Raw genomic sequence first — 24,203 nt, 5'->3', positions numbered from 1 at the left:
GTTTCGTACGCGGTCGAAGCCCGCTTCGCGTTTCAATGAACTGACGTTAGAATAATTGAATCGCTTTGTTAACGGGTTGCATTAGACGCGTGTCGAGCACGCAACGCTTTTGTTACGCTCGCAAAGTGCGTAAATGCACGTTTGATTTTGCTGGCGGCTCGATACAACGCGACATTCAATTTACGGGATAATACAGCACCGTTCTCGCCAACTGAATAATTCGATCTCGAAAGTATGTTCGATCGAACGCACACCGACACGCGGCTTTTCCAATCTCGATCGAACGTTTAATCCTTTGCTGGTGTCCATTTGATCGTGTCATATTTTACTCGATTATAACCACTTTTCTTAAACACTTTGTCTACTGCTACCTGTTATTAATATAATAATTAATATTATTTATATTCGTGTTTGGTTCTAAGGAAGTATTAGACCTTGTTACGTATTGGTATTTAGGGGTATTTATATTGGTATTTATCTAACGTATAAGAATTCAACGGGTAAAGGTCTAATACATAGGAATTTACTGTGTTGAAATTTTACATATAGGGATCAGGGTCCTAAAACCTAGAAATTTAATGTATAGAGATCCCTCTGATAAAAATCTATCGCGTAGAAATTGAACGCGTGGAGATTTAACGCGCAGGGATTCAACGCGTAGGGATTTACCGCGCAGGGATTCAACGCGTGGGGATTTACCGCGTTAAAATCTATCGCGTAGAAATTGAACGCGTGGAGATTTAACGCGCAGGGATTCAATGCGCAGGGATTTACCGCGTAGGGATTCAACGCGTGGGGATTTATCGCGTCAAAATCTATCGCGTGGCAACAACTTCGATTAATTTCTCTCACTAACAGTTCAATTCTCTTCCAGATGAAATTCACTCTCGCAATTTTTGCCGTTCTGGCCATTGCCGGCCCTCTGAGCGCTTACAAGCTACCAAGCACCGGCTCAGGTCAGTTGGCTAAAGACTTGCAAGACGTAGTGGACATGATACAATTCGACAAAGTATTCGACATCACGAGAGCGTACTTAGCTCAAGATAAGGAGGTGCAATTGATGGCAGCCCTCGTGGACTCTCAAGACTCGAAAAAATTAATACAATATGTTGAAAATGAGCCTGTTTTTAAGAAACTGGTGGCCTTCATGCAAGAAAACGGTCTGGACATCTATTATTTGATTAACAAGTACAACGAATTTATACAGATACCGCAGTTCAAACCTTCAGTAGCTCTCCAACGCGAAATCACAGGTGGAGTTGTCGGTTATGTGGAAGATATTGCTGCAATAACTCCGATGGACAAAATGATGCACGTAATAGAAGACAGGTTAAAAACTTCCAAACCGCTCTCCGAATTAGTTAAACTTGCCTCGACCCCTGAAGTTGTAAGTTTCGTCGAATCCCTCAGATCAAATGAATTCTTTTTAAACATAGAAAAGCAAGCGGACCAAAATGGTCTCGGTAGTCTTAACGTCGATCGTTATTATACTTATTTTGCGATGGTTATTCCCGCAGCTAGGTCCACTTTTTAATTAAGTAGAATAGAAGTACTGATGCTATGTCATGCTTGTATGAATATGTTATACAAAATTGTTAATAAATAATTACGTTGTTGCATTGAAATCGTTTGTTGACATTAACCTCTCTCCTTTATTTCTTGGAATGAATAATCTTTACGAAAATTAATTTTTCTACAGTTACAATAAAAATTATGTATCAATTTTTTAAATTTAATTCTTCTAAAGACGAAGTCATAAACGATCCTCTTTCTGCTTCCATATGTACTTACTGCAACCAAAGTTTTCGTTTTACCTTGCATTGTGTGCGACATATCTCGATATCATTTGACAACAATCTCTGCACTTGAAACTGTTATTTACTTTTTTCCTAATTAAATAAATACTGCTACTTCATACAAACGTAGATATGAAATGATTAACCCAGTAAGAATGTGTTATGTTAAAAAAATTGATACCTTGTCGTTTACGCTATTCTACTTACAATACAAAAATGAAGTACAATCGAAGTAATTTTTCATGGAGGAATTTAATTGATAATTTTATTGTAAGAGGCTGAAAATGGGAATATAAGATTGAAACATCGTTTCGTATATGTCGTGGTTATCGAAGTGTTAATGGGTGACGAATTCGTGACTAATTTTTAAACCTGCAAAAGCAAAGTCTGTGTGAAGTATTCGTGTAGTTCGCTAAACAGCTCGATGGCGAACGTGATTTCCAAGCCGCTCTCTTTAGCCCAAAAATAATGATGATGCAGCACGTCGTTGTTCTCGACAGCGTTGCAGAACTCCGCGAAATCCTTGGATTTGAGTATCTGCAAAAATCTGCGAAAACTTCGGGAGTATTTCACTTTTTGTAAGAGAAACTCGTGGAGTTCGTCCAACGGTATACTCTTCAAGATATTGTTGATCATCACGGTCAAGCCGCCTTTCGCGATGCCGGGGTCGTTCCTGACGAACCTGGGCGTCGTCTTCCAGAAACTTCGGACTTTTTCGTGCCAGGAATCGACGTCCAGGCCGTCTTCGCGTAAAGAGAGAATCAACTTGTTAAATTGAGGCATTCGCTGAAACTCCCGCACGATGAATCTCTTCTGATCGTTCACGAAGCTCGCCGTGTCCCCGATCTGAGCATCGTACTTCATATATTTCTCGATGATCTCCTTCACCTCGTTAAACGGCACGAACGCTAGGATATCTTTGAAATCTTCCTCGAGAGAGCTGTCGTCGTTCAAAGATGGCGAGTTCAATGGATCGTTCGATCGGAATCCGATTTTGTAGGCTAGAAATCCGATAAGAGCGACGGAAGCGGTGGCCATCACGCTCGCGATCATGATGTGTGGATTCATTTTCGTCGATTTAGAGCGTTGCTGTACTAGTGCGAAACCATCGTATGATTTTTAGCAGAAACCGGGAATTATTCTTGTACTTGGAATTCAATGTTTGCAATTTGGTTTGTTGCTTTTTAATTGCTGTAAATTAAATAAGTTCAATCGAGTACACTATTTCGTTAACGTTAACAAATTGTACGTTCAATAGTGTTAACAAAATACCGATGAAACGTTTATCAATGATTTGGTTAATAAAAACTTACTAATGGTGTTTCCTTTAAGATACGTGAAAGAGGGAACTAAGTTTCTTGTCCATCATATGCTTAACGTTTTATGTTTCCTTAAATGAATCCATGAAACAGGTTAGGTGAGAACACACATTTTTTGCCAGGATATCAGGCAGTATAGTAATGTGTACGAATAATGCGGAACAGTTGCAAAATAGATTTAAAAGTATGTAAGTCAGGAGGATTTGATGTCTTACTATGTATGCTTCATGTCATTTTTTGATTTCTGGGAATGGCATGAAGTGAACGTAATAATCAATGATACATTAACATGGATGATTCACTATGTTCATACACCGCTCGTAACGTAGATACATATTTTGATTGGACCGATTACATATCGTGAATACAATTGTATAGTGTTAGATGTGACAGGTGTTTATCGTTTCCATAATTCAACGTTTCCGGTAGGGTCATTTGATTTCTGCGAATTTTTTGATAATACTGAAGGTAGAAAACGACGTAGAAGAAAGACAATATTTTGACGTATAGTTTGATAGATTACTGTCACATGTCAAATGACACGTTTCAGGTAATATTACGTGATTGATAAGGATTACTATGTCTCGTAAAAGATAAGAATGTATACAGTATTACGTTTTTTATAGTTGATCTTTTTAGTCATCGATAGTTTGATAAGTAGATTGTCCATCGTAAAAAGTACTTACAGTTTGAAATTAATTTAATTAATTAAAAAATGACGAAGCGAGAGGAAATTTTACTAAAATCACTTTGACAACACATTCTTCTATTCTGATACTGAAAATGGTAACGAAGTTATTTTATTATTTATATGTGGAATATTTAAGGTCCGTATTAAGCCGCTATTGTCGAGGCTACAATAACAGCATTAATTAGGAACGAATTTATGTCGGTTTACATGGGATTCGGTGCAAACCGGGTTGTTAAAAACGCCATGGAAATTTCAATTACTGCTCGAATCTAGATGCAAATAAAGTTCTAATTATACAGCGAGGAAGTAAATGGAAACGTGCTCGTGTATACGACACAGCAAATCGAAACACTCGTCAACCTGATAGCTGTTTTCGATACCGATAACAACAATATTGAAAGCATTGTAACGAATAATTCCGTGGTGCCCTCTATATACGGCTACCCGAATTAATACATTATCATTAAAAGAATTTACGAATTTCGTTTGACAAATAATGTAAACGTCGCGTCTGCATAATGTCCCTCCATTCAACCGTGCTGATACACAGATTGAATATAAATTTAACGTTTCGTGCTGAACTAAATTGAATTTAACGCCCCTCTCGCCCGTTTAATTATTGTTTCCAGTCGTTTGTCAATCTTCTTTAATGTTAGAAAAACAAAAATCAAACTCCGACATTAGCAATTTATGTGCATGTAAAATTTACATATGTCCACATATGGGTTTGCATTGAATTTAAAAAGAATATAATTACTAGACACGTAGTGATAGTAGTATCCAGAAGTTTAAGACACGTGTATCTCGAGATAACATACATTTCATTTTTACGGTATAGATGTCACAACACAGCAATTACATTGTACAGCACTTTTGATACTTAAGTGTAGGTATAGTAGGAAATCAATTATTTTCACAGCTGCGAAGATTACATCGATAAATCGATAAGAATGTTTTCCATCGATTCTGGTAATATCATTTGTTCGTTTTTTGATAACCAACTAACCGACAGTCAATATATCGACGTTAAATTGATTAGAAGTTCAACGAATACCTGTTGAAAACACGACTTCGAAAAAGTAATATAATTTCTTTCATTCCTGACACTCGCTAAAATTAGGTAAATATGCGACATAAAATTGCAAGGAAAATGAAACTAAAAAAACATAAAATGAAATTTAAGCTACGCTCCGTAATCCATTGCCCGAAGGTTAAAAGTATGATATAGGGTTTCCTAACTTTCTTTATCACTTTCTTTAGACTTTCATTATGGCTCGTTAAAACTTGTAATCGCAAGGAGTTGATTTTTGCTCGTTACAATCAGGGCTAATCACACTTTCTCCAATTAAGGAAACTTTACCCATCCTTCAATTTCTGCTGTATACTTAGTGTACATCAGAATATTCCTATCTAGCACTATTTCGCTGTAATAGAAAAATGAAATAACCACAAATAAAACGGTAACAAACGGTTAAACCCTTTGGAAGGTACTATATCTCTCAGAGACAGAAAATCGTTGCAAATCTACACAGTTATTCGAAGGCTGATCGATTTCACCCCCGCAAACGGGCGGTTCGTTAACGCGCCGGAAGTTTCGCTGATCAAACGAGAAAGCAAAAGAGCACCGCGTGTGGAAAATGGGCTGCAACGAGGACGGCCATTCGATAAATAAAAGAGCATCGTGTTCGAGCATGTGGCGCTAACTTTTAAAAGGGAACCGGGCTGTCTTAACCGTAGCGTTCTCAGATGCGGGGATGCTTGCGTCTTCGCAAGGCGGAGTAACAAGGGGAAGAAACGAGCAGTTGCACGCTGCTTCTCTAATTAAAATTGTTACAATTTAATAAGCCTCGGTACTCGCTATTGGCGCGTCGTAATGGAAAGTCATAAGAAACGTGCATCCGCTCGAGTATGAAGCTGATGAGATCGAGCGAGAAATATTCAAAGCGAAAGATGGTGGAATAAAGGAAATAGGGAAGAAACATCTTTGAGGAGAAGGCATGAGAGTCTGGAATTTTAGAAATTTTCTTGGGTATCTTTAGAGACTTTGAGTCTTTGGAATATTGGAAGGTTTTAAATTTAGGCACTTTAGAAACTGGAATTTTTTAATTTTAGGATCTTGGGTATCTTCAGATACTTTGGGTTTTTGGAAAATTGAAATGTTTGAAGTTTAGTCACTTTGGAAACTGGAATTTTAGAATGTTTGGATCTTGGGTATCTTCAGATACTTGGGGTCTTTACAAAATTGAAATGTTTGAAGTTTAGTCTCTTTAGAAACTGGAATTTTAGAATTTAAGGATCTTGGGTATCTTCAGATACTTTGGGTCTTTGCAAAATTGAAATGTTTGAAGTTTAGTCACTTTAGAAATTGGAATTTTAGAATTTTTGGATCTTGGGTATCTTCAAATACTTGGGGTCTTTGCAAAATTGAAATGTTTGAAGTTTAGTCACTTTGGAAATTGAAATTAAAAAATTTTGGAATCTTAGCTATCTTTAGAGACTTTGGGTGTTTAGAATATTAGGACGTTTGAAGTTAGGGACTTTAGAAACTGGAATCTTGGGACCTTACTCTTTATAACCTTGGTAGTATCATATTGTATTTTATTTTCTAATAAGAGAGGGCGCTTGAGAGGGACTCCTCTCATTTTGCCCAAACCTTGATAGTGAAATTTGAAGGTTAGGTTACTTCGGAACTTCGGGACTTCGTTCTTAGGACCTTGAGGATTTGGAACCTTGTAACTAAGGCTTTGTAACGTTGAAGACTTCGAAACTTTATGAAACCTTGAGATCTTGAAACTTCGGGATGTAACTTTGGGACTGTAGAGTTCTTTATAAACAAATCGACATGAAATATATTGAAAGGAAAAGTTTATTTAAAACATTACACATTGAATGAGGGAGTCGTTACAAAATTCCGTAAATCGATATTCAGTTTAGAATCCGCTTGGGCGGGGGAGCTTGATGCCGATTTCTTCGAAGATTTTTCTGGCGATGTCAAGGTCCAAACCGTTTTCCATAGCCTTCTTTCTCATTTCTAGGAAGATGGGTTCTTTGTAGATGAGGTCAACGATCTCCTGGAATTCCTGGGAGTCGAGTTTCTCGACGAAGCTCTTGAAGGCTGGGGAGGTTTGCATCTTTTCTTTGTACAGAGCCCTGAATTTGTCGAAGGGGAGTGCGGCGATCACATCGTCGACCATACCCTTGACACCACCGCGGTTAGCGTAGGCGCGGAAGCCGGTTGGTGGAACGAAGTCCTCCATGCCGAAGAGTTTGTGCACTTTTTGGAGAAGGCCATAGATGTCCAGACCAGCGTCGTGAAGGTAGATGATCAGATTCTGGTAAGCTTTCAAGGCTTCGACCTTGCGGACCAGAACGTGGAATTCTTCGCTGCGCATGTACTTAAGGGCTTCAACAACCTGGTCGTCATCCAAGTATCCGGAGATGATGGTGATGATCTTGTCCATGTCGATCAAGTCGATGAAGTCGTGGATGTCCTTGGACAGTTCGTTCCCGGCGTAGGGAACATGGTGGCAGTTGACGGTTGCGAAGGCAACCACGGCGGAGAGTGCTACCAGGGCGAATTTCATCTGCGAATCATCGATCAGAGTTTAGTTTAGATCGACTTAGTGCAACGTTTATGTTGCTACCTTCATACAATCAAATTGTTACACGTTACATAGTAACGTTGTGTTGCCACATATTTACATGTTGCGAAGGAAACATTGAAAATTTATGAATTTGAGAATTTGAAAGTTTGCGAAAGTACACATTTCTAGGATATGTCTTAGCACGTTGTTAAAGTTCAGAGAAATTTTGCAATTAATAATTTTGAAGAATAGTAAGGAATGTAAAGTTGCTTACCTTGTTTGCTGTAGGAGATTGAAGCTGCTACTGATTGAACTCTGTTTCTGTTGCTTTATTTATACCCCGAAAAACCGCGGATATTGACAGTAAATCGGCTGAGGGGGATGATAAGATTGCGCGTGGACACCTGGTTCTGAACACCTGTGGATATTAATCAGCGTTGTGTTGTTAGAAACGATAATCAATGCTTTTGAAATTCTGGAATATCTAATGCGAATAATTTGTAATTATGTCTTTATCAAGATGATCATGGCGAATCGGCAATTCTTTTTAGATGCATTAATTAAATTATAAATTTATTTGATAATGAGTGCTCATTGCGGAAATTTCTAAAGTGGTCGTTAAAAATTTTGATGCATTGTCGCGGAATGTTCTACATTTTCACAGTTAATAATTATTAACTGTGAAACGCAAGTACGGTGTTCTGATTTAAATCGTTATAGTTCTCGATTGTCTTTTTCAGTAGAAATATTTTTTGTTCGAAACAAACGGGAATTTATATTTAACGTTCATGATTGAGACAATGCAATTTCGAACAAAAGCTAATTTGTATTTGTGATATGTGAAGCATAGCAGTGATCATTAAATGTTATATGAAATATATGAAATATTCATAAGATGAAAAAAGGCAGAACGAACCCTCAACGAATACCTCAACTTGATTGCTTGCAACATTGTAAATTGATAACTAGTGTTTTTTATTTTGCATTATCGAACAGAAAGGTAAAACATCGCCGATTAGTTGTATATTTTTTAACTGTATCATTGATTATGTTCAATACCTTAATCTCTTTTAATATGAAGTGAATTAGTCGTGTTTGATTATAGATATTGAAATATCTTCAATACATAATAGTTTAAGATAGTAAAAATTATACTGAATTTAAAGGCAGTAAAATGACATTATATAATATTATGATGTAAGATGCTTTTTTTGTTAATTGTTTTTTATGTACTTAATGGCATGTTTACAAATACATTCATACATTATGTAGTCATTATGTTTTTATCTGTATTGTTTCTCTTCAATGAGTACATATCAAAGGTGACAAAAACTCAAGATATTAATCATCAGTTTAATCTACTAGATTAGAATAATAATAAACAGCAGATTTCCTAATAATTTTATCGAGCCTACTGTAAATAGCAGCAATTCGATTTTAATTATAGAACAGTAGTTCTTTCAATGTCATAGAAGGTGAATTGTTATTTTATATATATATATATATATAAATTATTATATATATTAATTATATATATATATATATATATATATATATATATATATATATATATATAATATATATATTCTTTCTGTTGTCTTTCAAAGTTCATAGATCACATTAGGAAAAATTTGAATTGGTAAATTATAATTTGTTACATAAAACTTTATTCTCTGCTAGACTTTCACCCTTCACTTCTATATATTAAGATTTATATCTTTGGAATGTTTTCAATAGAGTGCATGTAAATAATAATTTGCAATGTTATTAATTTATTTCTTAAAGGTTTTACTTTGATAATAAATAACTTTAATGCATGCATTTATTATAAGGACTGCGAGACAGAACAAAAGAAAATAAAACAATACATAATATCTAGTGTACATATTTACATTGCAGGTGTCACTTAGATATACAAAGATAAAGTAGATTGTTTCGATACATATAATTAATTATTACATTTACCCTCTGACATGGAATCATAATTAATGTTAGGAACTACTCCTCAAAGATAGAAACCTTAAGATATAATATAAAATACATAAACGTGTCTCAATTGTTTTATAGTATTGTCTTATCTACTGCTAAAATATTGTTTAATAATTGTTTAATAATTTAATAATTTACTATAATTGAAAAGACAATAAATACCAATTGGTGCAACTTAGTAATCATTTAATAATTTTTTAAACATTGTTTCCAAGTTGTACAAGTTGCAATATGAAAGTGCATAACAAAGTATAATATTTCTATTAACGAAACGAAAGTGAAGGTTAAAAAAGTATTAAACCATGTGTTTTAATTTGACTTATTTATTTTGTACGACTTATACAATTCTATTACTATCAGTGAAATGGTAGAGGTTCGAAGATGGTAGACCTGGTGCTATAATTAAACTTGTTTATTGCATACAATTCACTCGGAACTAATCAATAACATTGCTATCAGTGAAATGAAATTAAAGTTTAAAAAAGTTGATGAACCAATTTGACTTATTGCATAGAATTTCAATTAGATATTCAAATTTCAATACAACCAATTCTATTACAATCAGTGAAATGAGGGTAGTGATCAGAAGATGGTGCCGCAATTTGACTTAATAATCGCAATCTATAATACTATTATCTATGAAATGTAGGTATGGATATAGAGGGTAAAACATAGCAAAAAGAATTATCTAAATAACATATTTATTTCATAAAATTCTATCGAAACAACTCAAAACAATCAGCAAGATACACATATGTCCCTTCATGGTCTGCAGTTAATTTTGACGCCCAATCCGCTCTCGATTACAACGATCACACCTTCAACGTTTACTTGGGCTTTCTTGGCTTTGTGCAACAGGTCTTTGAAGGTTGCGTTAGCGCACAGTTTATCGGCAACATTCTGGAATTCGGGCGACTTTAATTTGGCGACGAAATCGGCCCACACTTTGGACGAGGCCATCTTCTGTTGGTGCAGCGCCTTGACCTTCTCCATGGGTATGAGAGCCTCGATCTCGTCGAGCATTCCGCGGATTCCACCGGCGGCTCTCAACATTTCAGTGTTGGTTGGTGTCAATTGTTTCAGACCCAGGTACTTGTTCACCTTGTTCACCAAGTAGTAGATATCAAGACCAGCGCTTTGCATGTAGTTCATCAGGCTCTGGACCTCGGGCATGGCCTCGATCTCGCTGACCAGCTGGACGAAGATCGGGGTGTGCACGTAGCTGACCAGATTCTGGACTTCCTTGTCGTTGGCGACGTAATCGAAGAGAATCGTAACGATTTTGTCCGTTGGGATGAGGTTGACGAAATCTTGGACGTCGTCAGCCAGGGCACCGGATCCGGTGCGGGGCACGTTGTAAGCCTGCATGGGGCTGACACAAGCCATAACGGCTACGAGGGCGAGAGCGAATTTCATCTGCGAATAGAAAAGACGAATAAAGATTTCGTAGAAAATCCGATCGGTAATTTATTATCTACCATAAGTTCTACTTGTGAGATTAAATATTTATTAGAAGCTACGATCAAAGAGTTAGAAACTAGTTTGAAAAATAATGAGTTGAATTGTACAGAAAAAATATTTGAACTGTTGGATCAAGATTCAACCTCAACTGTAGTTATATTATTAACCAATAATTTAAATAAGCCACAATTATTTTATGAGAGAAATGTCTTCTTTGTTCTACTCACCATGTTGCTTTTGCTAGTGGAGATCACTGAATGCGTGCCACTGAACCGTGCCGGACCCTTTAAATACTCATTTTTTTACATAAGTCACTGATAAGATTCGATCTCGATCAACATGCAAATAACACGATGGAGAACGAAATTATTCGATAACGATTTTCGGTAAGCTGAAGCTTAATGGTTGTTAAAGATTATAAACACTGATATTCTCATCTAAATACCTCGCGCGACCTGTTTTGGCGATGATTTAATCAAATATTGTCTCCCTTTTCTTTGGCATAAGTAATAAACATATTACATTAGCGGAGAAGAAACGTATTCCATTTATTTTGCAATCCTGTATGTAGAGATTCCTATTTTTCTACATTTCTGGATCTCTGTATTCATAAATTCCCATATTGGTATTTCCCTGTGGTTCCAGGTACCTGTACGCCTAGATCTCTACGTTCCAGATACCTTGCTACATAAGATATTTATATTTTGAGAGTCTGTACTCTTGTAGATCTCTGTATCTTTATATTTTCATGTGTACAGATCTCTACATTTTTGAATTTATATAATTCTGTATATCTGTATCCCTAATTTTCATAAACTAATCGCGATAACTCGCTACCAACATCGATAAAGACTTCTCGATTTTTCTATTCCTATCAACTTTCCTGCTGCGTGTACAGTAGTTTATCGTCTAATTCCTTTATCAAAATAGACAATCCCTCTGTCAATCATCCAGCGTTTTAATTACAACGTAAGTTTCCTATACACGATAATAACATAGTATCTGAGCAGATAGCGCAAGGTACTTGACGGTAATGGGTCTGAAAGGCATCGTAATTGTTCTTCGAAGGGACAACAATTGCTTCTTCGGCGTTCAGCTTGTTCAAAATTGTTTTCCGCCGGTAGCCAGGCAAACTTTTGCTCGATATTATGGCGGCACATGGTGGTAACAGCTCGCCTTTTGGGCTCGTCGTTGTCGGCGTAACGACCTTGAGGATTTTCCCGACGAAACAAGAAGCAACTAGGAAAATGTGTTCGCAGTTAAGGGTCAACTCGTCTCTGATTAGAGGAAACTTTCTACAGACGGGCAGCAAGTTGTTTCGAACGATAAGATTGAGTAGATCTATCTTGATTATTTGCTTACATGTTGCCGAAATCGTAGTGGTCAGATAACGGATCTATTTGAATGCGTTATTTGATCAACCTCGATGATAAGCGATAAAATTCAAGGCGATTCTTAATCGTAGATAATCATCGATATTCAATCCGAATTTAAAAAATTTGAACTCTCCGGTTTTCTGTGCTCTATAATAAACGTTTATTTTCAGAGATCCACAATGTAGAAATTAACACGGTAAAAACTTTCTGGATTACCCGAAATATTCAATTTGGAGCAACAAGATAACGGGTTTGTTCTAACGGATGTAATTTATCCGAAAAAGGATCAAACGCGACAATTGGAAATCCCTTTGGTTTGATGGAGGAAAAAGGAGGTCGGAAAAATCGGGTCGACGAAGAAGGTTGAAGGGACAAAATGTCCGTGGCTGTTCTTTCAGCGTTTAGGGAGAAGATGTAGCTGGCTTTCAGGAGAATCGAAAACGAAGAAGGAGTCGAGGACGATTCCGTGGGATCGATGAAGGGAACAGGACGGAAAAGGTGACCGTAACAAATCCTCGGCGAGTAATCGAGGTCGTGCCTCGGCTAGGTTTTACTCCGGAACACTTAACTCTATTGCGATTGGATTCTCCGGCTGTTCCTTTTTTCACGGGATCCGTTGTCCACGTGGCGGGATAAGTGGCTGAATCCTTGCTTGCGAAAATTTGATTGGCAACAATACGACGAAGGAGAAATGAACTTTGATTCGACGAGAACGAGGGTCATTTCGAGTTTAGCATAATACTATTAATTCGGGATTTTTGATCGATAGGATTTGTTTGTCGTTTTGACAAATTTAATTTCTTCTGTTTACTTGTTTACTGAAAGTATTCTTCAAAGACAGATATTTGTGTTCCATAGGTCAATCGTGCGAGGTGAGAACTTGATAATATATCGAACCGTGTGTCATTTTGACTTGATACGATAATGAATACCTGTTACAGGAATATCTGTAACCTAGACGAATTTAGACATCTCGTTCTATATGTGCACATAATCTGCATTTAATCGATCACGCTGACAGCATAATCCCATTAAAAATATGTCATGACAATATCGATATTTTACTGACATTAATAAATTCATGTATTCGCGAGTCTGTTTTTGATTCATGAAGATTTATTTGTTGTATTACATAAATGTTGTTTTACGAATAATCCGCGAAACGTATCAAAATGTTAATTTTAATATTAAGGGATCAAAATTTTCAACGCGCCCTTCTGTCAAGTCAATCAACGATTATAGAGATCGATAATAATTTTGCGAGCTCCTCGATCCACTCTGAAACAGGTTCCCGAGGGTCAGGATGACTTGCAGCAAGATTTCTCGGCCGATACAACGGCTCGCGTTAACTCGAGCGAACACGAAAGAGACGAGCATGGGTAAACGCAAAGCGGGGTTAGCAACCCCGAGAGAGTAAAAGAGAGAGAGAGGCAGAGTGCAGGGGCTCGCTTGTATTTCAATGTCGGGACATCCGGTTGGGCCGACGAGTGATGTGGTCTGCTACCCTCGTGCATCCGGCCGTCACCAAACAGCACGGCCCGTGCACTCGTTCGCGTTCTGTGTTTGCTCGGCTCCAACTTTCCACGACGCCATGCTGCACGAGGACTCTGACTGTCATCGAGCGACCGACTGCCTAATGCACCATTCCTCTGCTCCACACTCTCTATAAACCGCATCCTTTTACCTTTGACTGGTTGCGACCCTCGCATTTTCGTCCTTTCGAATTGATGGAACACCCCGATCAGCGACATGAAAATGATATTAAGTTACTCGAAACATTCTTTCAGCTACTCTTTGTCGCATAGAAATCATCTATTATTTCTCACAACACTTTTTGCAGAGCATCTTTCTACAACCGGCATGGTATCCATGATCGTGCAAAGAAGCTTTCTGAGGTGATGAAATGTGATTACATAAACCGTGTTGATTGCAAAGATCTCGAATCGATATTTCAATCGAGCCTTCCGTATCTGGCGATCTGCAACCGAGATACAAAACGTTAAAAAACAATTTTGCCGAATTGACGTTGTATCGTGTGAAAACGCAGCTCGATAACATCTAGATTATTGATGCGTTCGTCTTTGCACGGTACGCGTGAGCATGTACGTTCGGTCCCCGATAACGAGCAAACTTTTGGCCCCCGGCCACTCGAGCAAAGTAATTATGCTCGTATTCCTCGTCGAGTTACATTAATTAACGACGACTGCGAGACCGACGGAAGCTGCAGCTCGCTGTGAGGCCCTTAGCTGGGCGCTGATCACCGGAAACGCAAGGTAAACGATGGAAGGCTAATTTATATTGTCTCGTGTCTTGTCCGGTGTTTGAGACGTAACAGATTTGCAGTAACGTTCCTACTTATTTTTGCAGTTTCGAAAGGAAACTGTGGAGTCCCATACGGCGCTGCAGAGGAAAGTACGAGGTACTTATAGGAGTACAGTATAAGAAATTTCAGTATGTAAGTTTAGACTACGTTTCAAAATTTGAAGATTCCCGAATTTAAATATTTTAAGGTTAAGATATTTGTAGGTAAATTGTTGAATCCCGAATGCGAAGATTTACGTATTTCGTTTGAAAGCTTCGTGGGACGCATCAAAGGTAATGTATCGGTTTCGGTACACCATCTCGAAGGTAATAAAGCGTAAACGTGGAACGCGAGCTTTTCCGAACTTAACGCGACGTCTGGCGCGGTCTGACGTAACATATATAACAGGTGCAACGTTCTTTCGACGAGACGGTCGACAGGATCCCTTGGGTCAGCAACGAAATCACATTTTACCTCGATACAGCCGGTTCTACGGGAGCAATTTTCTCGAGAGCAAACAAGCCGACCTTCTCGCATGCATTAAAGTTTGAACGGGCTAGCAAGAAGCCGGTGCACGTTGCTTCCTGTATACGACGGCCGAAAGTCCTTCGGCTTCTTTGACGACGAAATGAAATTTCGATCGATACAACGCCAGCCACCTGCTTCGCACCCCGATCCTTCGATACGCGCTTTCTTCTCGCCGTCACAATTCGGATACCGTTGTTTCTCGCTTTTCGCTTCTTTACATTTCGTTTCCGTTGCGATCGCTTTGTGCCGAGAAATGTCGCGTTCTTTTCACCTGCTGTTTGAAACATGGATGCAGAGAGGATGCTGCTGGGATAAGTCACCTAATCTTCATTCTTAATGCAGAGTGTGAAATGGAAAGTTCAAATTGAAAAATGAAATGAATGTATATTAAGAACGCAAACATACATAGCTCAGTACAGTATCAATAATATTTGAAAATTTGTTTTTGCAGATCGAATACAGACAAGCAAATAAAGAAATTAGCACTGTTCCGTTTGGTAGTACGCATTCCCCAATTAAACGTCGACGAAGGTGCACTATAATTTTCATTCGAGCGAGTCTCGTATATCTTTGCAGTAACCCCAGGAGGTTCTGACCAGTCCTTTTGCGCGAGCATTGTTTCGGGCAGCGCAGTTTATCTGCATGGAACCACATGTTATTGTTGTGTACTTTGCCAGTGCTCATTCGTATCTCGTGATATAATAACTAGTTGCGACAATGCTTTAATCCAAGGACTGGTCCACGGCACAAAAGGTGTGAGCCACGGAAGTAAGCTGATTAGGAAACAACCCCCTTGTTCTCGCATCCAGAACCTCCCCTCGAGGCTTGCGACCTTCTCTCCTAATTTACCTTTCTCCCCTCTTCGTCCTCCCATCCTCTTCCACCCTGTTTACCTCTACTCCCTCGATTTATCTTCTTCAATTTTCCGTCGATTTATCGCTTCTGTTTTTCACCCCGCCGCATTACTACGCTTGTATCTATTGGTCAGAAAATAATTTACAGCAAAACAATATATTTACTATGTCGTATTTTTTATGTATTGTGGATGCTATGTGTCGTATTCTATGTGTTGTATTTTTACGCACGATCCAGTTACATGTTGTGTACCTGTTTACTTTTATTAGATGTCTAAAGCAGTAACAGTAAAAGGTAAGTGTACTTCCGCTGTAGGATTATGTGTCCCCTGTCCGTTCCGAAGACAGATTGCAATCCCAATCGATATCGATGAACAGCTATCTTGTTTCCTTCACCTTCTGGACGCAAACACTTTACTTTTACACTCTTCTCCAGAACTCGGCCAAAACATGTTTTCGGTTTCTCGCAAAACTCGCTGAAGCAGCCGTCGGTTCTGTACTTTCTAACGATGACACTTTTTACAGTTTTCTAGCTCACTATGGTAGCGATATTGGAAGTCCGAGCGAACGGAACCGGTACATTCACCAACTACTTTTCAACTCTTGTTCGATCTAACGGTTCTTTAACGTTGTATACATTGTACGATTGTTCTGTAATGCTACATTATATTTTTATCGATACGTATAAATCTTGTTCTTTGTTTCACGAATTTATTTGACGAAGATTGAATTCGAAAAAATATTTCATTATGTTATTAAATGCTTACAATTAAATCATATACAGATTGCGGTAATGTTCGAGCACGCGCCCAATCAGGAAAGTCGTAATATCGGCTGATGTGTATATTACGATATCGGAGCTGATAACTTTGAAAGTTATCGACTACACTCGAACCGCGAGGTTTATTTTGTATACCGATAATCATCGGATCTCGAAAGTCGATCAAGAAATGTTCACAGAATTCTTTTGATAAAAGAAACTTTCTGTTTAGAAAGAAATAAAGGATTTATCCATTTGTCAATAATTTTCTCTTGTTTTTGTTAATTATACGAAGTAAAACTGCGCGGCGAAAATTCTCATTTCTCTCGCTTCTCCGTTGTTTATTCCACGTTCACGGAGAACATGACTCACAAGCCTCGAGCTGTTTACGATTCCCCATGGACCAACACATGGACGTAACGTAGAAACCCTCTGAGGAAGCAGTTATCTTCGATAAGCGAGCACGCCGTGCACGCTCCAGTTCCGCTCGCCAGCGAGCTACGCGCGCGCGTGTGCTCCCTCTTGTCCAGGATGCTAAGATTTTAATCTCTCGTTTTACGTGCGAAAAGCTGCGCTAATCTTCCTCTGAAATTTACGCGGCGCGCGCGAACCGCCTTTTAAATCCGCTGCCCACCGGAAATGTCGACACGTGATAAGTATGGACAATGATCCTTCCTGCAGTTTCTCTCCTCGTATCCGCTAAATGAAGAAATTCGCGAAGAAAGTACATAATTAAGTCTGGAAGAAAATTCCTTAAACTTACTTTTGCTTTATTGCGATTTTCTTTTATTTCCTTTTCTAATTGTGAGAGGAATTAATAGGGGAGATCAAATTTGATCACATAAATCGATTTCATTAAGGTGGCTATAACGCTTGTTCAGCGTCGGTAGTTGTCTGACTACCGAAGTTCTCGATCTACTTACAATGGCTCCACTGTAACTCGATACCGAGTAAACTACGGACGTTTACAGAGGCTTAGTCTAATGATTAATAATAGTCTAATAATTGCTGCACATTATAAATAGCTGTTACCTGTGATACATCTAATTTTGATTATTCAAATCGAGCTGTAGATAACGGGGTCTTAAAAATTGAGTCTCGACATTGGACGGATGAAAATGATATATTAATAACTTTTCTGTCGATAAGGCAAGTATAAAATGAACAATCAAGGTTCTATATCACGATCGATAATCTCAAAATCTATTTTTCAAATCAATTTCAGTAAAATTCTGCACTGTGATTAAAATTAGAATTATAGGAACAACACGTCTATTGATTGTCTGTTAAAAGAAGTATAGTTATTTTCACATCCCTAAACTTGCAAGGAGTGGTAGATTAAAAAAAATGAAGAAAAATGTGCATAGCGCAGTCATGACAGTGTTTAAGGTACGTAAAAGTTTGGAGGAGAACGCGTAAGCTTTAAAGCGATGTTTTTCTTTGCACGTCTGACTGGCTAAAGCCAAGAAAACGGCGAAACGCGACACGAGGTTCATTGAAAAACAGAGTGGCAATTTCGCCGAGTAGAAGGCGCGAATTGAGAAGAGCATTTCATGGACCAGCGCCCGCCTCGTTGTGAATTCTTCAGCGTTTCATTACGCTGCCTTTCCGCGCGAGGGAACATTACACCGAGTGGTTGGCCACTTAAACTCGATGCCTTGAAAATCCGTGGTTACGTCGAAAGTAAGAGTACGTCTGGTGATATTTCTATTTGCGCGATATCGTTTTCAAAGTAAATCGAAGGGAATCGACGGAACGAAGGGGAATCGCGCAAATAGCCCAAGGTTGCTCGAATTACTAGGAATTAAGGGTAAACAGGAAGGGTAAAGATATCGAGGAAAGTTTCGTTTGCGATTCAGAGCTTCGTAGCGAGACTTAACTTCTTTTCGCGTCTGGCGTTCGACGTACAAGAGCAAAAGACTCTCGGGCGAGATTTGTCCCACGGGCTGGCCAACCTACGAGACGTCTAACTCGAGACTTTTGCATCCTAATTGGATGATCCAAGTTCGAAACTTTCGACCGTGCTACTGCCAGACAGAAAGCACCACTTTCTTGTATCCTCCTCGAGCTGTTTCGAATGGCTTTCGACGTTCATCTCCCTTGGAACTTTTCGATTCGCTTTAAAGAGAATAAAACGGCTTCCTTCATAGTGCTCCATACTTATCCAGCCAATTTTGCGTGTCTACCAAATAGCAATGCTTTCTCCTACAAATCTCTTTCGCTCATCCATGTCTTATATTTTCATCTATTTCGTTCGACATTATTTCTACTTTTGCAAGGTATATAAATTAAACAAAGTACAGTCCTAAAAAAAATTTGGTAAATTTTTATGATACTCTAAATTGCATCTGAGGCTGTTCCTTACGAGTTAGATCATGGGGAAATCTCGGCTAAAAAGATCCGCTCGTTACGTTTCTACCTCTTGTTTTACTCCTGGCGGAGGTAAAGCAATAAACTGAAGTCGTCAGAGCATAATTAATGGCAACGAGCAAGTAAGAGGGATCATCGAAGCTAAAGTTTCGAGATGGCTAGCGAGGAAAGTAGGAGAAGAGACTGCTAGGTTGCATTATTAATCTCGGCGCGAGTCTCAGACGGGACAAGGATTAAAGAGTTGCTAATATCCCGTTAATTGTCCGCTGAAGGAGTACCGAACGGTAGACATCGTTGGCAAAGAATCGCGTCGATGACGGCGCTGTGCGATAAAAAATTCCTCAGCAGTTTTGCCGGAAGACGAAGCCTTGCGTCTTTGAAGGAATTCCGTATGCAGCACTCACGGGGTTTCGATTGTAACGCGTGATAAGGGAGATGTGAAGAGGTTGAAAGATTGTAGATTCGAATGGAGATTCGTGGAGAATACATGATTCGTAGAAAGTCTGGATTTTACCAAGTATTTCACTTTGAAGATTCTACCGAAACGGGAGCCACTAACTTTCCGTGAGCTTTTTCACCGCTGTAATGAATGGTTTGTAGGAAACTTTTCAACGAACTAGGCTTTTTAATTCACTCTATCACGAGCTTGCTTATCTCACAAAAGATGGAGGAAGTTTACCAGGCTACTAGACATTATTTAACTTTGCTAGAGATAATTATACAATATTACCCTCCAAGAAAAAAATCTACGAGGTTCTCTAAGTTAAACGTTTATTAGACTTGCGTGGATATGTAATATTTTTCGTATCACATGTTATGTATTCACCAACATATGGACTAATTATTTTCACGAGTGAAAATAAAAATGTAAGTGTGCGTATCGTTATCGTACCCACTCGTTGATTACCATATGTAATTAAAATTGTTTAATTGACTCCCGTTATACTTCGTACATTGTTGCACCGATTCCGCTGTTCGTTGCTGTTCTTTCGCCCGCGTATTTCGCCATGGAAAACATCTCGTTTCGTTGATTCCGTGACAGCGGAATCGATAACAGAATATTATTTGGATTTCCTCTGCAATCGAGACAGCGAAGCTCGATAAAGCCGGCTTATCGAGCCTCTTTTTTTTACAATAGAAGAAAACGTCGTCCGGTAGCATCGATTTCCATTACACGAACGTATCGTAAAAACAAAGAAAAAGTTGCAAAGGGCTAGGGATGATCCTTTGTTTTTGCGATTCTATCGAAACAAAACCAAGGATCGATGTTACGTCGATCTCTTGCGGATCGGTTTTAGTTGCCGGAGGGAAACGTTACTATCGAAGTTGCATTATCGTAACACGATAAGCTTTATATTTTTATTTAGTTACTATATAAAAAATTATAATAAGGTGCAATTACGTATGTGTATTCATTTTGTACTTCCATGGACATCATCAGAGTTGCATCATTTTATAATTAATACTTTAAAAAACTGAATTGTTGAGAGATTGTTTAAGTACTTGAATGAAGAAAGACAAATGATGAATCAGTTAACTAGTCAATTGTCTAAAGTATTGAACAATAAAGACATTTCAGTCTAGACTATAAGAATTTTTCAAGATGCCTTCTCTAAAATAAAGTCCTGAAAAATAGAAATATCGACGCACTATTTTCCTCCCCATCTCCAATAATTCATTCCACATTACACCCCTGAAATTACATTTACCGTTGAGCAGAAAGAACACGAATTCCCAGCTGCGTTTTGCGAATATCTCGTTATTCAAAAGCCTGCAGTATCCGAGAGAACCGCAATAGCAGCGTCTGGTGTCAGAAAGGCACGAGCTCGCAGGAAATCCAGTCTGAAATTCCCGTAGGACGCATTATTAATAATCACGTAATCCGTTCAGCCACGTCGCGCCGTCTGCTTGCCGGTCCCGATAGAAAGAGATTCAGCAGCGTACGGACGAATCTGTAAATAGCCACGTGTTATGCAAATCAGCCATGGTGGCCGTATATAGGGACGCGCGCGCACAGTGGCGACACGGGGTTGCATTATAAGCTGAAATCGGAATAAGCATGTAAAGTAGAGACTGCGAGCAGGTGACACGGCCGCACTATCGCGGTGACACACGCGAATGTTCCAGCTGGAAGGTGAAACACGCGACACGACGATGCATTCGTTGATGAACCGGGATACGAGTTCTTGTCCTCTTTCCTGCTCCGCCGGACTCGATTTTAATGGACGGGACAGGGAAAATGTAAATCAGAGAGGCTGAAACTTCATTGGGCTATTTGAGAACGGACAAAACGGGATTACATTCCGGATGGAAGCTCTACACCTCGAGCTTTTTTGCGTTCGTCAAAGACGTTCCGGGAAATGGTAACGGCAGAATGTAAATTGAAGAGCTATCGGCTGGAGCTATTTTTGCAACTTCCAGTTGAAAGTAGATCGATAAGCGAACGATAAGCACCGGTAAATCGCGAAATCTGCCGATCGCTTCTAAATTATTTCTGAAGATTTAGGTTTATCGAACACCTAAAGATTGTGTAACGATTTCTTATCTGACGATTCGTAACGCGCGCAACGAAAGATCGGCAAAATAAAGAGCGGACGTAAATCAAACATCGACGAAAGGGATTTTCCCGTTAGAAGAATAGCTCGTAACTCGATCAAAACAACTTTCCGCGATCTTTGCAGAACGAAGCCGGGGTTGCTCGGCCAAGGAAGCATAAATCATTGTCCTAGCTGCTTCGACGGGCGCAACAGCTATTTTGTAAGCTCGCAAAGAGCAACGGGTTCGTAAATCAGTCAAAAAGTTTTCTCCGGGTCGGCTAACAGCAGGCGAGCATAACTTACGGACTTAACAGAGCTAATTGAGAGTGCTCTCTTTCTTCTGCTCCTTCCGCGTTGCTTCATACGCTCGGCTGGCGTGTACGCGCGAGAAAAACGGATTTCATCCGCCTGGGAATATTTAACACCGCATAAATCGATGGCAGGGAAAGCCACGGATGATGTACGACGACTTTTTCCGCTTCTGTTCCAGAGTTGTCGAATACCAGCTTGCGCCTCGCGGTCCTAAAAAGTTGCCCGCGACTTTCTTGCCCTCGTATTCGAATTCCGCGGGACTGTCCGAGAACACCATAATGCATCGTAATGGCTCTTTAAATTAGGCTTCCATGGCTAGAGAAAGATTCGCCGTTTTTGTCGAGTGGACAGATAAGAACTTTGCGTCACCCACGGGGTGAAAGTGGTAATTATTTATTAGGACTGGAGATCGTTATTATCGCGAGGACATTAATTCGGAATTCAACGTTTTTGCGGAGAACAAGGTAGATTCGAGCTTGCTTTACTTCGACGCAAAACCTAAACGCTGTGCTCTAATCGCGTTCAATCTTCCTTAATCTAAAATCTACGTCACTACATTATGCTGCAGCTGGTACCGTAACCTGGGCGATGCGCGTTTCGTGGTTGTAGCGTTTTAGAAGCTAAAAGATTAATTCTTCAGGATTTCCCAGTTAATATCTCCAAATCTCGTAAACATTACGAATCTCTTGTTTTTGATAAGAGAATTTATCGAAGAATCGCCTCGAGTGTTTATAAATTCGTTTCAGTTTTTGGCACGACTCTTATCTGTATTATTATACAAAGCTTAATATGATAGATTATATTCTGAAACTTCATAGCAATATTAGGTAAAATGAACAGTATCGAAGTTACGAAATTGGCAAGGTAAAACTTCGATCGTACTGCACATTTCTCTCGGTTTACTCGCAGTATTTACCCGTCCCAAAAAAATCTGTAAAGCACTTAACCAAAGGAAAAGGAGATATACACACTCCATCGCGTTCGGTCTTTTTCCCGTAAAACACAAAACGATTCTTCCGACGTCCGTGCTGATCGTGTTCCTCAATCTTTTCTCGTTCGTGAAAAGCTGAACGCCGTGAGCAGACAGCCGTAGAAACCGATACGCCGTTGGAATGAGAACAAAGGAAGGGACAAACATCGAAATAGATATGATGCTTGTGCAGTCGACAAGGTAACCGTCCGAGGACAATGTATTTTGTTCGACGCTCGACGAAATCGAATTACCGGGCCGTTTTCCTTCTTTCTGGTTTCAATTCCTGCGCGGCTTCGACGAACGTCGCCGATTGGACGAGCAGCGTGGAAATTAAATAAGCGCGCGCGCGCAAACAGAGAACGTAGGAAAAGTTCGTTAAAGGGAAGAAAGGCGGGACAAACAAGCGGCTCTCCTTTTATTTCGTCCCTCGATGCAATCGGCTATCTTTTACTCTTTTTTCACGATCGTCAGCCTTTCGCTATGAAACCTACCTTTTATATATTTTTACGTCCGAGTTCAATTTTTATGATATCGTAAATATCTATGTTGCCAATGTCCTCAGAAATTTTACCCGAATGCTACAGTGTATAATAATGTTGGATATCGCTTTAGGTTAATCAATATTTTTATTTCTTTAGATTAGTTCGTATCTTTATCACTCTAAAGATACTAAAATTAAATCCCGGCATCTTTCCGTACACAATTAGTCACACGACCCTTAAAACCTTACTCACTGACTCTGAATAATACGCCTGACTCCTCGATATCCCTATTGGTCCTTTTCGTCATTCCCACTACTTCCCAAATCCCAAATCCTTAAAAGAACCTCCGAAGCTCCCCAGAATGTCTTTTAACATTATCATCGATATACTCGAGTTTAGATAGAAGTTGAATCACAGCGTGATTCTAGATCCTAAGTGCTTATTGTAAATCTGATTAATGACTCGGAATCTAACGATAAGTACGTGGAATATTTTAAGAAATTTTCCTTGGAAGTGTTTAGATGTTTGATGACTTTGCACATTTCAATTTTATTATTGCTTAAGTGACCACGTATCTCCGTAAATACGTAGAGTCGAAAGGAATTGGAAAGTGAGTGTCTGTCGCGTCCAATAGAGTGGAACATTTGCATACAGGGGTTGGGGGTCGCAAACCGTCGAGATCAAAGAGCCCTTGATCTACGTCCGATCGTTTGCCTTCGAAAAGAACGTTAATCAAATAAGATTTCTTTCAAGAACAGTTATACACAATATTTTCAATTTGTTGTACAATCTTTTTAACATCGTTACATGCATTACATCTGGGCTTAGAAATGATTGAGTATCATTGAATATCAATATTATTCACCTTG

The 24,203-nt window shown here is 39.0% G+C and overlaps 2 protein-coding genes across 5 annotated transcripts in view; one reads left to right on the top strand and one right to left on the bottom strand.

Annotated features, from left to right (window-relative positions):
• LOC100878039 (protein G12-like) overlaps positions 1-1,625 on the top strand; it is a 56,544-nt gene extending 54,919 nt beyond the window's left edge. For all 4 annotated transcript variants that reach the window (XM_076530031.1, XM_012290821.2, XM_012290820.2 and 1 more), the window contains exon 2: positions 875-1,625. In XM_076530031.1, coding sequence (XP_076386146.1) covers positions 875-1,534 — 660 coding nt within the window. In that variant the 3' untranslated portion in view covers positions 1,535-1,625. The remainder of the gene's footprint in view (positions 1-874) is intronic.
• A 404-nt stretch (positions 1,626-2,029) lies between these two features.
• LOC100882048 (uncharacterized) lies at positions 2,030-14,634 on the bottom strand. The gene is made up of 5 exons (XM_076530039.1): positions 11,068-14,634; positions 10,153-10,795; positions 7,795-7,808; positions 6,743-7,390; positions 2,030-2,915 (listed from the first exon to the last, which is right to left on the bottom strand). The coding sequence occupies exons 1-5, from the start codon at positions 11,068-11,070 to the stop codon at positions 2,163-2,165; spliced, it is 2,061 nt and encodes a 686-aa protein (XP_076386154.1). The 5' UTR covers positions 11,071-14,634; the 3' UTR covers positions 2,030-2,162.
• Positions 14,635-24,203: the final 9,569 nt, after the last annotated feature.

Source organism: Megachile rotundata, chromosome 3 (genome assembly GCF_050947335.1).
Source record: "Megachile rotundata isolate GNS110a chromosome 3, iyMegRotu1, whole genome shotgun sequence".
Taxonomy (NCBI): Eukaryota; Metazoa; Arthropoda; class Insecta; order Hymenoptera; family Megachilidae; genus Megachile; species Megachile rotundata.
Note: the sequence above shows the minus strand (reverse complement) of the source record. Positions and strands in the feature narration are given on the sequence as shown.